The sequence below is a fragment of the Scomber japonicus genome, chromosome 19 (genome assembly GCF_027409825.1).
Source record: "Scomber japonicus isolate fScoJap1 chromosome 19, fScoJap1.pri, whole genome shotgun sequence".
Taxonomy (NCBI): Eukaryota; Metazoa; Chordata; class Actinopteri; order Scombriformes; family Scombridae; genus Scomber; species Scomber japonicus.
Window position 1 is genome coordinate 10,169,885 of NC_070596.1, and position 19,174 is coordinate 10,189,058.

The following is a 19,174-nucleotide window of genomic DNA, read 5'->3' on the forward strand; positions in this document are numbered from 1 at the left end:
TTAGTCTGTGTTTTCCTTCACACTTATTAAACACCACAGTATTCCCTGTAGATACTGTAATTATGCACAAATGCCTTGCTGGACAAGTCCGAGCAAACCTGTGGGAAGCTAAAGATGCCTTAACACTCTCTAGCTTGGTGTCTGATTACTGATAATCAGGGTTTAGCAGAGACTTATCTTTAACCCTAGATTGCATTGCAAATTAAATATGTAAAATTAAATAACATTTTAAAAAATCTGTTGGTGTGGTGGAAGATTGTGATGTGAGGAGGAAACTGTAGGATGAATATGTAAAATCAATGTAGGGGGTTGCATATTGATTCTAGGAATTACCACATATATACAGTATATTTAAGGCTCAGCTTTTCTGCCTTTGCTTATATGGAGCTATGCTAAAATTATACAAAATACATGTACCAATAACGGTGATGGAGCTGTGACAGTCGCAGTGTTACTGTCACAGTAAAAGCAGAAGAAGCTAGTAGGAGAGTCAGAGTGGGCAATGCTAAAAGGCTGCAATCATATAGCGTTTTTTGTCCAAACTTTTTTTTTTCTGCTGCCCACTCTCCCACTCACACACACCCCCACCCTCACACACTGATGCCAGAAAGCTACCATGCAAGGTGCTGGTGCAACCGGGAGCAATTTGTGGTTCAGTATCTTGCCCAAGGACACTTTGATATGCGAACAGGATGAGTCAGGGATTGAACCACCAACCTCCTGAGCCACACCTACCCCAGATTATTTCATCAGGCAGTTGAGAGGTCTAATCAGGCAGAGGGTTTAAAATGACCTGTGTGGGTTTACCATGAGTGTGTTTAATGTGATGTAACTGTGGTCAGGATAGTTAAGGCCTGGTTTGTGTTGTGTTGGGTGGAATGATGGCCCTGGTGCCTGCACTCTATATCTGTGCTGCTGTTTATTGTCTCTGCACTGTGAAAATATAACAATGCAGCACACATGTATACATTAACATGAAAATATATACCTGGATAGGAACAAAATACACTAATGAGTCACACAGTAAGCTCAGACCCAGCACATTATAAAAGATGAAGTTAGTTTAGGCCCACAATGGGGTCTGTGACCAACAAACAATGTAATATTGAGACTGCATCTACTCATTGAAACACATTTACTGCATTTGTGTGTTTCAAACAAATCTCTCATCATTCGGTAAGGTCACACAGCTAGCAGCAGCATTTCCTGACTGAGAGGGTACCTACAACTCCACTTTCAGCTATTTGTTTCTGGTTTTATGGCACATTTATTGTGTAGTTCAGTCTCAGCACACTCACCTCTTATGTTTTCAGCAGCAGCAGGTAGCTCTTTTCAGGAAGCATGCGTCATAGTGACAACATCCACCCATGCTCTCTTCTAATGTCCAACTTTAATGTGTGTTGAAATTGTCCAAAAAAAAAAAACCAATGCAGTTCAACCCTCCCTGTCTGTTAAAAATGTTGAGGTGATTTTGAACACTGTTTTCCTCTATCTGCACCATAATCTATAAAACACTTCACAGGCACAGTTTCACTTCACCCTGCACATCCAAAAAACATCAGATATGTGTCTCTCCTCTCAGGTCCGTGTGGTGGTGGAGAGTTCTGATTGGCTGGCGGTGGTTCCATACTGGGCAACGTGGCCCTACCAATTGCTGCTGTTGCCACGACGACATGTCCTCAGAATCAATGACCTGACCACAGAGGAGAGGGCGGGTGAGTGTGTTTGTGAAGATTCCAACAGAGTGAGTGACAGAGAGAGCAATAAGGTAATTTAAAGAGGGGGGAGGGCTCAGAGGGGAGCCTGCAGGTTCAATTCCCACCCATTGCCCCTCCTGTTTGTCATCTTCCATGTGCAGTCACATACTCAATGGTTGAATCAGTTGTTTAATTAATGCAGTTCCCTTCCTTTCTAACATCATGGTTTTTAATGACTCTGGCAGATGTTGTTGTCAGAGAACAAATTCTGGTAAGATCTTGGGGATCAGGTAACCTCATAGACAAACGTTGCAGCATCTGTACATTAACCGAAGGCTCATTTGGAGGAATTATGCTGCCGTCTCTCAGGTGGTGGAGGAAGAGTCTGTTTAGCTGATTGAGTTTGTTTAATATAGTTATGCATCTCAAGGCATATAAACAAGAGATAGGCTGTGTCGTCTGAGTCACAGAAAACTGAACATCGACAGGGAGAAGCTTCATCACAGAATAACAAATCAAAACCATCTCCTGCAATTAGCTGATTCCAGCAATTGTGGTATTTTTTGTGGTCCAACGAACTTCTGATTTGATGCTTGGAGTCACATTCAACTGTTTTAAATTCACTGCGTAATGCCTGTAGTTTGCCTGCTGCCATTAGAACAACAGGTAGATGTCTCTTCAGCTTCACTCTTTCACGTCATTCATAATTAAAAAACACACTCAAACAACTCTTTCTCCTACCCACCTTCCTCATGCTTGCTCACATTATTCCCTCTCCTCTGCCCGTCTCTCTGTTTATCAGGTTTGGCTGACATTATGAAGCGGCTGCTGACCAAGTATGACAATCTGTTTGAAGTCTCGTTTCCCTACTCCATGGGCTGGCACGGTAAGTCAAAAAGCGGGAGAGTGGGAGGGTTAAAAAGCTTTGGTATAAATGTGATAACCTGTTTGAAGTCTCTTCACGGGAGTGACAGAAGGGGCGAGGCACAGATGGTAGAAAAGATTTAAGATAATTTGAGTCTAAACGCATGACAATCTGCGGTAGGATCGGTGGATTGGAACACAAGGTTACTGTAACAAACTGGAGGCTGTTCTCTTATCGGGTCAGCTATAAGTTAACTTTGTGGGTGTGATATATAAACAAGCTCCACTGACAGTTGGTAGTCTGAAGGCTCGTCCGCGGCGTAATCTGCAAAACGAAATATGTGATGCTGAGTCTTTTTCACAGTCGGGATTATAAGAACTTCTGCTGTTGTATCGAATTAAGCAAGAATGACGAGAGATAAAGAAAGGAAGAGCATTAAAACGCTGTCACACCTCACCCAAAGTTCTTGTGACAGCCCCAACACCCCACAGATTTTTAAATCACTTCCACTTCTCCATGTGTCTCATATCCTGGCATCCATTCTGTTTCTCACACCACAAGCAACAGAAAAAAATCTCACCTCTCACATTTCTCTTCACACCTTCCTCACTCTATGTCGTCACACTGTGTGCTTTATTTGGAGAAAAAAAGGAAAAAAAGGTTCTCCATGCCTCCATTTTTTGTTTGCAGTCCACAAATTAGTCAGTGTTCTTCTTTCTCACAGATATAAATTTACATAAGCTCACATCACGCAGCAGCAACGTCACATAGGGACATCCATTAGCCTGCCTAATGACATGAGAAAGATGAACTGTATGTAAGTTAAGGCACAGCTTGTGTTCCCTACTCTTGTTTCGTTCCAGTCATTTCAGCTGTAAAAGTCCCAGCTTTGATGTCCTCCCACTTATTACCACTTCAATGGATACTCGGTGTCAGACACATCAGCATATTTAATGCTTTTTGTCTTTTACGTCACCGGGGGAGGAAAACAGGGGTTCTCACAGCTAAAGAGCACTCGTGGTGTAATTCCAAGCTTTTACCATCAGTTTAAAGTAGCATGGGGGTGACAGAAATCTGTATCATCTGGTCTGTTTAATAGCATGACGGGAGGGCCTTTTTGTGATGACAGGAGAAAAGCAACAGAATTTTTTTAGATTGTTAAATGAGAGAGCAGAGTCGAGTGTTTTCAGAGAGCTGCACTGGCTGAAAAGGCAGCAGGAAATTGTAGCTTATTAAATATATAACAGCAGTACTTAAAGACACTGAACACTTTCTTAATCAACATCTTGTTGTGAGTAATGGACTCCTACAGTACATGAACGCTACAGTTTTACTAATTTCAAATTTGAGACTTCTATTTTTCTTTTTTGTGCTTTTCTCACTGTTTTTTTATTTTTTTATTTTTTTTATAATGGTTATGACTCAGTTAGAAAAAGTGATGTCATCTACCTGCGTGCACCAATCAGGATTTAATAACAGTCGCTGGGTTGTTTGATCAAACCACACCCACACAGTCCTAATGAGTTTAACAAGCATTAAATCTGTATTTTTATTATTTTCTTATTAATTCATGAATTTTTAATGTTGCTCAGAAACACTAAACGTAGTCGGGGGCTTTAAACTCTAAAATTACACACATGAATGCAAAGTAATTGTTAAAAATCTGCATTAACAGATTTTGTTTTGGCCACTTGGGATGTAGCACAACAAGCTGTAAACATAACAACGAAAGACAGTACACAATGGGCTGCATTAGCATTCATTTGGAGTCATGTTTCTTTTCAGTCTTTTTAGCTCTATTAGGGGAAAATCTGTGGGGAGACTCACTGGCAGTGAGAGTGAAAATAAAAAAATCATGTTGTGACCATGAAACCAAAACAATGAGCTGAAAGACACTAAGGTGGATCATACAGTTTAGGGGAACTTAATCATTCTCTGTGGTTTCTTTATTATGACACAAGATTAACATTAAAAACCCATTGATTAGAGCAGTGTTAATAAAAACCCATTACTTATCTTTTGCTATGGAGTTCAGACATAAAAGTTTCCCGATTTGTCTGATGGACGTCACCCAGCTTCTACTGTTTAAAAAGATGCTGTGACCATGGTGCTTGAGCTTGAGAAATCAATGGATCACTAGAAATGTGCCATCACATATTATTGTTTAGATTTACAGTATACTAATATTAATTGTTAAAGATGAACAAGTTTATTCCGAGAGATGTTTTTTCAACCTTATTGCACTTATACACACGTGTCTATGTACGCTACCAAATCATTCATTGTAATATGCCTCTGTCTCCACGGGTGTTATCAGTCCTGTATCAAATGAACAATCATCTCTCCAAAGAGCAAGACTTCACATCAGTCACATACACTGGCTTTTAGTGCTTCAAAGACATAATAGCTTATCTTGAGAGAATGTTATACAGTGATTGTAATGGGATTATAGTGTCAGCGTTTTCCTTTGAACCCACAGCATTTAAAGAGAAAATCTGATTTTATAGGGCATCACTTGAGTGAACAGAACTGATGGAGTGACTCAGCGAGAGGGAGGTTAATTGCTGGCAATAATTTCCATGACTGACTCTGGATTACATTTATTTTAGCATTTGTAAGTGAAAGAGATACCTTCACTCTAAGCCACTTTCTGTGCTATATCTATCATCTATGTTATACTGAAGTTTCCCATTTTAGTGACCGTCCATGAATCTGGAGCCTGTTGCTCCCATTCATTTTGCATCACGGCAAAATACCACAGTCAGAGGAAATGACAGTAGTCAAGTCAAAGTAGTCGCAAGTAAAAAGCAAGTGAATAAGCAATGCAAACCTACAACAATGCTGTCAAGTTTCTTTAGAGAATAAACTCTGCAATGAGGAAATTGCCATATTATTATTATTATTATTATTACAGAATAAGCTGAGTCATAAATACATTTGCATAGATTTCAGACAAGAAAATCCCCAAATAAATCTATTCTTAAAAGAACTTGCATCACAACTGCCCTGATGTGTGTATGAATCTTATTTCAAATACAGCCAGGCTTGCTGCGAAAGAGCAGTTTGCACAAATATAGAAAAGTTTAAGCTTTGTAAAGGTGTTTTACAGTCTAGACAGCTGTTCCTTTTGTGAATCAGCTCAGGCTTCCCAGTTGATATTTATCTGTAGTGAAACAAACAGCGAGGAGGAAAAACCTGTCGTGAACGGCTGTCAGAGGAACACCTTGCAGCAGGGTTCAACCTGGAATGGAGGTTAGGAGAGCGCAGCGATGCGATGAGTGATGTGTGACAGAGAGGATAGCGGTGTCGGCACGGCTGAGCGCTCGGAGTGATCCTCGTGCAAGATAAAGGTTACAGGTTCAGTCCCTGCAGCAGCTACATCCTGCGGAGTTGTTTTAGAGGAAATAAATCTCACTGCTCACTGGCTGTACATCATTCTGAATAAATATGACAGGTAAATGCCTGAAATGAAAAATTCAAAAGCACGTCAGATATGGAAATATAAACCACAGCATGAATGTGGATGCACTTTTGTATACAGAAAGTGCTGCTTTCTCTGATAGAAAATAAAATGATTTCTGTATTCAGAGAGTATGGAGTTAAGTTTCGAATGAACTCAACTCAAGTTGGTGAGTTTAACACGAGATAAAAGCCATCTGTCAGCAGAGAGACTATATCAACAAATCCCAACGAGCACCACCTGCAAGACAGATGGTCAACAGCAAAGCAGAAAAACCCACTCAATAGTTTTGATGATAAAAAAAAGAAAATCAGTGAGGAACATTTCACAGCTGGAGCCTGGATTTGTTTTCAAAAATATGAACTCTTTGAAAACTTTGCTATTGTCCTTTTTTTTTCCTCCCCCCTTTCAAATTCTATAATTCTGAATTATGGATTTTCTGTGATCTGTTTCATCTTTCATGAGCAGCCTCGGGCCAATAACTTGTGCACATGGACCTTATTAGACAGACTAACAATGAGAGTGAAATTAATCTTTAATTCAGCCCACAGCTGGGTTGTCAGGAAGTAACTAATCCCAACGTTAATCGTTTCAGTGAGACAGTTTCTGAAGGCATGAGTGTATCGTCTCTGATCTATTTCACAGTATTATCACTTATAGGTGCCCCCCAAATGCTGCTGTCAGTCTGTTGGCCAGCAGTAAGAAGCCCAGAGCAAGGCAGCACACTATAAAAAGGATAGATGATATACTCCCACCCAAGCTGAAGTGTAGCGAAAAGGATGAAAGGACACAATCATCATCTCAGTCTCTTTAGAGAAAAAAAAATTGTCAGATATGAAATCTTTGAAGTAAAATCGTAGCAACGCAAGCTTTGGCTTTAATCTTGTAGTCTGTTTTATTTCTTACCGTAGATGGAGATTAAAGCTCATGTTACAGTGATGCATTGAAGGTTATAAGCACATAGCCCAGCAGGTTCACCTATTCACATTTTCTGTTGCAAACACACGTTTCACTACAATCTCTTTCAAGTTCATGAGTCTAGTAATGAATTTTAAATCCCAGTTTACATTGAAACAAATGGAAAGAGTGTCAAGTAAAAAAATATGTTGCTCTGATCTCTAGCATCAGGATTATGTCATTAGGAAGAAGAAGAAAAAAGACCCAGAAAAAAGTTTGTTGCGCTAGAAGTGGAACTGACTGCCAGTACCACCAAAAAATAGGGTAATATTAAACACATTTTCAGAGTACATGTACCTAATTATGTGTCAAATGTTACAGTTTGGTTTATTAGCTCCTTCGTGTTTCTGGTTAGTCAAAACAGTGAAGACAGCAGGGAAGAGGAAAGGTGTAATGAGAGTGAGAGATGAAAGTGAGGATGCTGTAAGAAAAGAGACAGAAAGAAATGCACCAGTTAATATTGGTTGGAGTTCAATTATTATGAACTGCTCTAATGAGTTAGATCATTATTAAAGCATAGTTTGGTAAACACGTTCCACAGATTGTCCATGGTCAAATTTAGGATTTTCATTTTCAAATTATTAGAAATTTGTATTTTATTTAGATTTTTTTTAAAAAGAGTGTGACTGTTAGTGTAAATGCAACAGACAGGTGGGCGGTGTTGAATATGTGCAGCAGATCAAGTCTTTGAAAATGAGATGTTAAAGGTCTTTTTCATTTTCAATTTGGTAAATGTTGTTTTCAATTTAAATTGAGGAATTAAATATCGCTTGCTTAAACAGAGAAGCAGGTTACATTGTTTATATTGCTTTTTCATTTTCAACTTTCAATTTGAATATTGTCCACTGGACAGTGCGGTAACACTTTAAAAATCAAATGTTAAATAGCTTTTCCATTTTCATTGTTTCTCAAATAACAAATGTTATAACGCTATCGTGGAATTACATTTTCATTTTTAAGTTTACACTTTCATTTTAATTTTGTCCCCTGTAGGCTTCCATAGTTTTCTGTTGTTCTTTTTAATAGAATTAGAGCTGTTTTTATAATTAGACGCAGACAAACTTACAAGTCCAAAAATAATGGTGTTATTTTAACCTTATCAAGGGGGATTAAGGCAAAGAGAGTGCAGTGATTATAATGGATGTGCTCTTAGTGAGCTAGAAAGCACACTGTGTCTGTCACACATACTGCACACTCTGACAGCCCTAATTTTAGAAAAATTCTTATTCACATGCACACACACACACACATGCACCTGGCTCACATAATGAGTTGTGTTATCTCCCCATCTGTGTTTGTGCTTTATTTTAACTCGTTTAGAAACAGCCGGCTTTTATTCAGGGCAAAGCTTATTAGCGGGAGTGTGGTGAGGGAGAAGTTGGTTGGATGGTGTTGAAGCCACCTGGGAAATCACGGATTAGATAAAGCTACTCGCTTATTCCCTCAGGAGGAAAACACAACACATTAAAAAAAGTATTAAGAGGCTGGCTGAAGGACGAAGACACAGGACGGGCTACATACTTAAAGATCCCCAACAGACATGTTTTGAGACGTATAAAAACCCCTCTGCTTGGAATAAATAATTGTGTCATATATGTATGGTGCGGTTTTTTTTCACAACTTCAGTAAACTTGCTAAAAAATCCTTCAAATGACATCTCCTTCAACCTCATTAAAAATCCTGAATCTAATATAAAAATACTTTCATTTCAAAGGTTTAACCGCTGGAAACAACATGTCTGCTACTGTTCTCAGTGTATGTGCACTGGAGGCTTCGGGGTCTCCACATCACACGCTGCAAACTAGCCGTGATGTCACAGATTCTGCTCGTAGGCTACACCACTTATAACTCAGATCATTTCGGTGAGCACAGAGAAACAAAACTTTCCACTTTCCACAGATGAATGTCAAAAAAAAAACCTTCAAGTGTCAAACTCTACACATACATCATTCTGCAGAGTGAAGCTCAAACATCCAACTAAAGGTACAACAGACATTTTAAGTGGATGGGGACTTTAAGCAGGATGAATGAAACATCTTGGATGTATAGAAGTATCAGGAAATGTGTCAGATTAATAGATTCATGATTTCTCTCTGAATATGCATGAAACCAGTCACTTAATTGGTGTAAGATTACTCAAATGATGCTATTAACAGTGCTTCAGTGGGAGCCCGGACATAACATGCAGCGTTGAGACTCCCCAATTCTGCCTACTCCCAAGAATGGTCCGAAAATGTTGGCAGTCAGTGTATAGAAAGCAGGAGAACACACACACACACACACACACACACATTGACTCTGAATTCAACATACATACACTATATTTAACACACATACATGTTAATTCTAAAATACACACACACACACACACACACACAAAGACAATTTTAAACTGGGTAATTGTCTACTAATAGGAGCATCCATCTCCATTCATTCCTTATCTGGACTCCTCAGCCTTCTCTTTGTTCTTCTTTATTTTACTCGTATCCATTAGTTTCCTTTATATCACCCTCCTGTCGTCTCTGTCTGTGTCTGATCAGCCCCTATTGTCAGGAAATGTCTTAGGGGATCTTTTTTTTTTTTAATTATTATTTCTTTTGTGTTTATGTAAGAGAGATTTGTCTTGTGTTTAACCTCCCTGATCACCTCATTACCTCCCACTAAGATCAGAAAGCAACGCAATGTAACAAAGAAGTTAATTAAATGTTAAATACAGTCACTAATCACCAGGAATGTGTCTTTGGTGATGCAGTGGTTTACAGACATGCAATAATGCAATTTGTCATGCAGTGTCGTATATGTTTTGTCAATGGTAACAAATGAAAGGAAACATCTGAATAATATTATACATGATGAATGAAGATCCAGTCAGAGTAAGAGCAGCACTTAATGGTGACCAGATCTCAACAGCTATGTGAGATTTTGGCAAATGTCCACTGACTTTTCTCCTGCTGCTGCTGCTTCTAGGTTATTTCTACAGTCTGAAGTCACAATGTTTTCTCAAATGGCTTTATGTTCTATACAGTGTACAATGCTTACCCTTAGACCTTCTATTTGCAAAAAAATGAAAGTACACAAAAACAAACACAAAAGAAAGTACAGGTAACAAGAGGCAATATACAGTAAAGCATTTAACATTATTTTAAAAGTCTTCTGTGTTTCTCCTCTCAGAGTTAATAGATTTTGACAGGTTTGAAATTTTCACTGTTCTCCCTTTGGCCATTTATCAAGTTTTCACCACCTAAACAGCACAAGCAGACCAAGCTCTTTAACTGAAACCACTGAAGCCTAAACTCTGGCTGTCATTACCTAAAGCTTGATATGGTGCATTCATTTAAAATGGCAAACACCTGCATCACCACCTGCAGCTTTGTCCAGTCATTCTTTTTAATTACTAGACATCAATGGACACCTGCCAGCCAATCAAAACCTTTTTTTAATGTATTTTTTTCCTCCAGTGGGTGTGCTATAAAACAAACTAAATGAAAGAATAGATCCACTGCACCTCATCACAACAATCACATCATTGGGGGGTGGGGGGGTGTTGTGTGGTCTGCATCTTAAAAGACTTAACCAGCAAAAGGCTTTGTTCACGCTGTGTGGATGGCAGAGAGATACTGTAAATGGGCTCCTTGTGTTCTGGCTATGAATATTCTCAATTAGCCTTTAGCAGTGTGTGTGTGTGTGTGTGTGTGTGTAGAGAGAAAAATGACGTCCTACAGTTGTATGTGCAGACCTTGAAGGTTATAACATGGTAAAAAAACATATCAGACACACATTATTATTCCAAGCAGAGTATTTTTGTATGTTTTAATAAATGCCAGGAGGGGATCTTTAAACAATCTTTTAACTATTAGGAAATGACATGGTATCACCTACATGAACAGTTTACTTAATCAAACTAAATTGCTAAATGTTGAAACATTCCTTTATCTGTGTCAACATAAACTGACATGAATTAATATGACTCAACCACAAAGAACAGTTGAAGTGAGCATCCAGACTCCTCTCTCCTCCTGTCATTGTAAACTCAGCAGGAATGTAGTGTTAGCAAAGGTTTTTTTTTTTGGGCGGGGGGGGGGGGCTATGCAGATGTCAAGCTGGAACTTTAATGTGATGGTAGAGCTCACTCTGCATGATGATTGTTGCGGTCATGCCTGTAGACCCCTCATTTTATCTAGAGGATCAATCAGCCATCAGTGTGAATTAAACCTCCGATTGATCTCTATTTAACCATGAATAAAACTAGCCCCATGTCTCCAGACTAATTTCACCCTCTTTTTATTCAGGAGCCCCTACTGGGCCCCATTTAAGGGAAGATAACTCCCATTGGCAGCTGCATGCTCACTACTACCCTCCTCTGCTGCGATCAGCCACGGTGAAGAAGTTCATGGTGGGTTATGAGATGCTCGCCCAGGAGCAGAGAGACCTCACCCCTGAACAGGTGACTAATATAACATGCACATGTCCAACTTAATACAATGCTGACGTTAACGTGTATAGTCTGGCATCATACAGTAAATACCTTAGATAATTGTACAATGTCATTTTATTGTTCTTTCTGTACTGTCACTGAGATTACTGTTAGATTTCATGCATCAAGTTTGATCAGGGGAAGATTCACAGTAATAACTTGATCATAAAGCACTTAAAGAGGTTACATTTGTGAGCCGTTGTTCTTTTTAGTGTTTTAAATCAGCAAGATTTGACATATGTAGTATTTATATTGTTAATGCAAAACTAAGATTTTATTAGATTCACTCTGTCCGTGCATCTGTCTTGAAAACTGTATACAAGCTTTGCATTGCTGTGTTTTTGTTTTGTTAGGCTGCCGAGAAGCTGCGGAATCTACCAGAAGAACATTATAAAAACAGACAGAACCAGTAAAAAGAAAAGAAGAAATGAAGATGAATGAAATTAAAAGGGAAATCTACTTTCAATGGGTGGAGTGGAGGATCCCAGGGTGCACGGCCCCAGAGACATTGTTGATGCATCGCTTTTGTTTTGGGGCGAATACGTGTGAAAATGAAACTCAAATTGATGACTTTGCTATTTTACTCTTAAAAAAAAATGTAAAAATTCATATGAAATTTTATATCACATGAAGTTAGCTTCTAATTATGAAAATATCTGACTGCCACATCATTGTTTGAATTGTGCCTTTTTCAACAGATGGATTAAACATATTCTTACCTGCTCAATATACCGTATATGTTTCTTTTTCTCCTATTTCTTCACATTTGTCTGTATGCACAGCAGAAACTGGGCTCCTTCCTATGATTATGAAATGCACTTCAAACTAAATGTGACATGAATCCCTACCCCCTATGTTTTTGGGAGATAATGAGAGAACATTATTATTTTCTTCCTCGCTGTCCCTTCTGGTGAATTTAAACAAACTTTGTTTATTGTTCAGTAATGTTGGAAAGCTTTCAAGCTCAAAGCATTTCTTCCAACAACACAATGAGTTATTTGTGATTCAAATGGATGTCTTTGTTTCTTTAAATGTTTCTGAATGGGACGTAACCCTTGAATCGGTTAAATGTTTAATAGATTTCAGCCACAAAGGTGTGAGAAACCGTGCAATTCTCCATATTATATAGACAATAGATGCCTCTTCTCCAGTTTGCATTATTATACTAAGTATTTTGCTGAATTAACCCTAAATTGACTGCATGGTATTCCTAATAGGCTGCTCCAACAGTGTTTTTGAGCATGAATCAGAGTTTTAAGGGCTTGAAACATATTGATAATGAAGTTGGAACATGTCTAGAGTAGTATCACAACGTATGCCCAATATAGATTGTGTCCTCGGTTACATGGGTTGATTATTGAATGAACCAGTGGTCTGGGTCAAAGACTTTGGATGTTTCAGTACCTTGGACAGAGATAGTCTGAGATGGATTACAAAACCATTGAGAGACATCACAGTGGTTAAATCTGGATGTTTCAGGACCATGGAGAGAGACAGGGAGAACGTGTACATTCAGGGTCAACATTAAAGAATAGATTCACATAGGTGTATCTTAATACTCCCATTACCATTTGTACAGTGAACACATTATTGGTTGCTCTTATTGTTTGTTCTTTTGTTGCTGTAATTAATGTAATAATTTCCTGGCTGCCTGAAGCAATTTCAGTTTGAGTAATCAGGGACAAAATCTTCAGTTCTCGCTCTGTGTAAAAATGTTTTCTAAAGCTCAAATGAAACTAACAGGAGGCTTTAGCAGCCTTGTCTTTTTAGTACAAAAATACCACTTTGTGCTTCAACAGCCCTCGTTTGGCAGAGCTAGAGAACAGGTGGACAGTATGCAACACCAAACAAAAGACAGCACTGTTGAATTATAAGTTTGAATTATTGTTTAATAATGTGGATTTCACATTATATTTGCTAATTGCATTCATTCCTCTTGGGTGTGAACAAGCAATGTCCATCCCATTTACGTCATTCTAATTATTCAATAAACTTTGAAAATAAGTATCAGGTGTATAAAGGGAAATTTAATGAACACTCTGTTGTCACTAAGGGATCACTTAGAGCTCTTGTCCTGGTATAATACTAGTACTACTACTCACAAGAGAGGGGATAGGACAAAGATCCAGTGAGCTCATTTGGATTATGAGACTCTTCACATATTCATAATATCCTCCAACTGTATTATATTAATACTACAAGTGAAAACAAGTTAAACATGTACTTGTGCTGATTGTAAATGCAAATATGAATGGAAACTTATCTCTTGAAGTGTTAGATAAGGTGCGCTCTTGCTATGACAACAGCAGATGGTAGTGTTGCTTAAAAAGTAAAGAGGCTGACCCGGATTTAGGCTGAGCAGCTGACTGGCTTAACCTATAGCAAACCCTTTCAATGCAATCTCCTCTTCCTTTTGCAAGTTGATAAAAAAGCTTCTATTCATTCCTGTCACGGTCAGCTACAGAAAGTTCCCCATATAGAGCAAATAGGTGTTCAGGCATAAATCCTCAATTCTTCAATGAAGGAGCAGATGTTAAGGATGTTGAAGGAAAAACATGTCAGAAATCATTTGTTATTCCAAGGAAGATTTTTATATATATTAAAACATGTCTAGAGGTTATTTTTAATGTTAGTGCAGTTCTGAGAGGGTGGGAATGAGTCCTGACACTTTTGGGTAGGGTTGGGGACTAATATGAGTCATATGAGTCAGATGTTAAGGACTGTTTGGTCTTTTCTTCCAAAGCATACCATACATCTCTTAAATTGTATACCTTACAGGCAGCCAGTGTTTTCAGTTTATTTCTGTACATGAAAAAATAATCTTGCAGAGACCAAAACTTGCCCACAGTGATCATCATGTCTGCTCTCATTTTTTTATCAAAGAAATCCAAGGAGGGTTGAATCCAGGGCAACTGGACTATACTTGAAGACATTTAAAGACCAAGTCCAGTTGCCCTGGATTCCACCCTCCATGGATAAGCATGACCTGGATGACTGAGAATCTTCTTTTTGTCAAAGCCACATTAAAGTTGTGTAGTAATGCACTGCAGCCTTTTCAGGTTTATTCAAGTTGATCTTGAAAATTAAACCAACTGGACTAGATGTACAAGAAACTGTGATTAGTTGGTATATACACCTTAGATTAGACAACAGTGGACAGAAGTAACAGGTATTGGACAATGTGCATGCTGATTGATTCTCAAGCAATTGCACATGTTCAGATTATGTACTCATTGAATGTTGTTTTATTAAAACTAAGAAAAATATCATCTTAATACAGATACTCTGAAACTGAATGAATAGAACAAAAATGTCACAGTTTTTCAGAATCAGGTCATTTTAGTGCCATTGAAAATGAAAGACAATGAAAGCAGGAGTGAAAGAAAGAAATCCATGCAAAGAAGTTCAATATCACAACATGAAATTGCTGAAGAAAAGAATTACTGATGCACCTGTAGCCTCAAAGAATGAGCACACAGACTTATATGTTAAAAATGTTCAGTTGGTTTCACAACTAATATTTTATCTAAAAAAACCCTGTCTCTACACATAAGCCTCAGTGACTTGACAGAGAAACTGTACCCGTTGGCTTATGATGATCAGCTCCATGTAAATTCCTAGGTTAGGCTGTCAGTTACGCACTTTTGTTTACCCCATCTTCACAGATGAATGTGGAGCTAAAGTGGTTTTGACTGCTTGTTTCTCAGAGTTGCATCATTTAGTCTGACCTCATCTCCTTCCTCCCTCCTTGAAGGGAAAACTCTGATCAAGAGCAACCGCAAGCCCTTTTTCAATCTGTGCCCTTGTCTGTACTTGTGTTCTTGTTCCAATTCAGGGTCCACATCCAGCCAAGTAAAGTTCAAATACCCAGATGTGCACTTGTTCCCATTTTATCAAGGATACATCTGGAGCTGACTGTGTGTATCCCAGAATGCATTTTGTACCAACCTTGAGGGTCGTGTCTAAACTGGATAGTGCCTAGTATGTCTAGTTAATGTCTGAACTGATCTGCAGTTCTTTGGTGATTTACCTCTGCTTCGTCTCCATAGCATTTGGATATTTGGTATAATTCATGTGCTGTCTTTGGGGCTCTATATGTATATTTCTATAAATATATGTGTACGAAATGAACAGATCAGTCTATATTAAATCATATTTTATCAAGCTACATAACAGTTTTAGCACAGACTGAATAACTATTTACTGTGCAAAGAAAGTGTTAGTGGAGCTTTGAGATTATTTTGTCTAAATGTAGTGTGGTAGTTGTGTTGAACCTGATCTGCTGCTGTCAGTAAGTACACTGCGGTTCCAATTGCAGAATGATTGTACTGCGTCCTCCGGTCCTCAGAAGTTTGTGCCCCCACTAGCAAGTATGCAAGTCCGGACATATCGTACTTGGTATTGAGAGAAGCCCTTTGACTCAATTCTGACTTCCCAGCCTTGCTTTCAGCATATGTTTTATTGAGTATCACTTTTATCAGACACAGAAACTCAGAGTCTGACCTGACTTTATTTTCTCAGCTGATTGTATTTTCTTTTTTAAAGGACCAGTGTGTAGGATTTAGTGACACCTAGTAGTGACATTGCAGATTGCAACATAGTGGGCTCTGTGGAAGAGGACCTGCTCCCTATGTAGATATAAAGAATTATTTCTAAGGTAGTGAAAACACAACAATTCATATTTTCAGATGATTATACACTGATTAAAACACTTCATTTCTGCCAATATTCCACCAATAGATCCCCCTCCCCTACATCGTACACACTGTTCCTTTAGGTTGTGGTCCCATGCTGCAACACATTTTATGTTTAGCACTTTGCCACCATGTGACAAGATACCAAATGAAAATAGCACCAGTAAGTCTTCTGTAGCTCCATTTTACATTTCTCTATACTTCCCACCCAAGAAAGTTATGTTAATGAATGAATTCATCTCCCTTAACAGTCACACTAGTGTTTCTGTCAGTGTATCTTTTTTTATTCATTATGTTTTAACTATCTTGTGGAGTACAGACTAACTGTAGATTGACAACAAAATGCAGACAATGTCATTGTTTATTAGAAAAAAAGATTTCCATCAGGCTTTATCGCGTCTACTTTTCAACGATACACCAGCTATTCTCCTTCAGGCAAGCACAACTTTCTTGCAGTATTTTAGCTTTTCTTTTCTTTTCCTTTTTAAACAGTTGACAGATTTGAGTGAACTTGCAGTGACACATATCAGCCACACACACTCGCCACTTTAATTATCTATACTACTTATAGTCAAGCTCAATCTCTATATCTCTAGAAATATTAACATTTTTTCCAGGTTTTGTTAAAATATATGGTAGAACAGTGACAATGTGCAAGTATAGTTTATGGACCAAGAGGTTCTTTGAGGACAAGGTGTGTGTTTGTGTGTGTGTGTGTGTGTGTGTGTGTGTGTGTGTGTGTGTGTGTGTGTGTGTGTGTGTGTGTGTGTGTGTGTGTGTGTGTGTGTGTGTTGTGTATAGCCCTTTTTATGTACTGTGACAAACCTCATTCATTCAGGTCAATATTTATCCAGTCCTCCAGGCTCACTGTGGATCCTCTTCTCATCTATTTCATCACTCCTCTGAGACTCTCCCTGTTCGTGTGTGTGCATGTGTGTGTATTCAAGATATATACGTCCATCTCCTAACAGGCAGCGAGGAATGTGCATTTGTGTGTGTGTGGTTGCATCTTGTGTGTAATTGATGTGTATCTCCTAACTGCCAGAGGAAGGGAGGTAGTTTGGCTCCTTTGCTAAATTCTTATTGCACGTTTTTTCCAGCTCTGTTCAGATACGGCAGAGGATTGTTCTCCCAACACAGCTAATGATGCCAAATGTGCTTCATGAAATCAGATTAGTATAAATTTGCATGTTCTCGTAACAACATCATGCAGTTTAGAAAAGAAGGCATGTTATTGTAACATGCAGCAAATGATCACAGGCAATGGACACAATACCACAAATGAATGCCTTCCAATACAAAACACTGTGGAGCTTATTAGAGCAATATTTTTATATATCAGAGAGAATATACCTGCACACACCTGGATGCACCTGATGCATTTGTGAAGCTTTTCCACACATGCATATCCTTAACCCATAAATCTCCTGAAACGTGGTGTCAAGTCTTAAATATTTCTCTATAACTATTTTAACAATGTTGTAGACCTGCACAGAAGGTAGTAGCACTTTAGAATGACAAATGCAGTGTATTCCATTAGCTGATGATTCAGTTATAGTGTGCCTTTTCATATTGGAAGGAATAAATACAATGTTGTCATGCTTTTCTGTCATTCTACAGTGATCCTGCCTTGTTTGCAATGTACAGGATTAAACATGGTTTAAAATAGTCAAAGTCAAAGTGAGAAAAGAATCATCTGTAATTTTGAATTCATAAGAGTTTCAAACTCTAATATCGTATTCATCAGGGCTATGTGGTTGCTCTTTGTTGTGGTAAAGAAGCCATATTGTTCTAAATTTGCATTATCTGTAATGTTTGTGTCAGACCCCATTACTTGTAGACATAGCCTTTACAAGGAACACACACACACACACACACACACACACACACACACACACACACAGCACTTAACATTCACCCTCTTCTGTTCGTTGAACTTCTGACTGGCTATGGAGAGGGAGATGGATGCAAGCAGGAGCTTACAGCTCAGTAGAGTCCAATTAGGGAGAGGCGTGAGCAAGGCTCTCTCCTACTAATCTGTCACCTCACTGGGTGCTGAAGATGAGAAAGAGGGAGGAGAGCGACAGAGAGGGTGACGAGAATGGAGGAGATACAGGGAGAAACGAAGGAGGGAGTAGCAGCGGGGTGTGAGGATACCACAGAGAGGCTTCATTTGAAAGAAAACATCCACTCTCAACAAGCCACAGCCTCAAGAATTACCATAGTTGAATCATGGCCTCTCTGGCTCAATCTCAATAACAATTGGATGTATATAAGATTGTCTATCTCAGGAATACTCTATTGTATTGCATTATATTGAGAGTGTTCCTGTAGTTTATAGGCTGAGCACCTTTTTATGAGGCTCTGAACAGCACCCTCCCACCTGATCTGTGCATCCTTACTAGATCTACCATCCTCGCTTTGCACATCACCACAGCTCTTACAATGTACCATATTAAAATGTTGCTATTATTATCATGTTAGAAAACAAGGTCTACATCCAGCAAACACAAAGGAACATTAGCTATCATTTGGAGTCATGGCTCCGTAAGTTTGTTCATTCTCATTTTAGCTCTGGTTTCCTCCACTGTTTGCTGAGCATTTGGTTGACCAGAGCATAATCAGAAAGTCATATGACCAAAACAATAACCTAAAAGAGGCAAATACATCACTGTAGAGCTGCAGAGTTGGGTGATAATTCATTGTGGGTTCATCACAAGTGGCCCATTTCACATTACATTCCATTGATATGATCCATCCACAATGAAATACTGCTTTTATTGAGCCTTAACTTATGTTTATTATCATAATTGTATATTTGATTGGTGGCGTGTGGTTCAAAGCACAGTTACTCATTGCTCTGACTGACAATGCACAGTCTGTTCATAGCAGAGATTTCACACAGGGAATGATGTGTTTTCAGACTTTTTTCTGTGCTGTGAAATTTGATGCATTGAAACCAGAGCAAATTGATAATAGTAGATAAACTTTAACTTTTGCAATGGCTGATAAGATGAACAACAGCCT

The 19,174-nt window shown here is 38.6% G+C and overlaps 1 protein-coding gene across 1 annotated transcript in view; it reads left to right on the plus strand.

Moving 5' to 3' along the window:
- galt (galactose-1-phosphate uridylyltransferase) overlaps window positions 1-12,173 on the plus strand; it is a 31,614-nt gene extending 19,441 nt beyond the window's left edge. The window contains exons 8-11 of the mRNA XM_053340192.1: window positions 1,583-1,715; window positions 2,500-2,583; window positions 11,269-11,423; window positions 11,807-12,173. Of these exons, the coding sequence (XP_053196167.1) occupies window positions 1,583-1,715; window positions 2,500-2,583; window positions 11,269-11,423; window positions 11,807-11,866 (432 nt within the window). The 3' untranslated portion in view covers window positions 11,867-12,173. The remainder of the gene's footprint in view (window positions 1-1,582; window positions 1,716-2,499; window positions 2,584-11,268; window positions 11,424-11,806) is intronic.
- The last annotated feature ends 7,001 nt before the right edge of the window (window positions 12,174-19,174 follow it).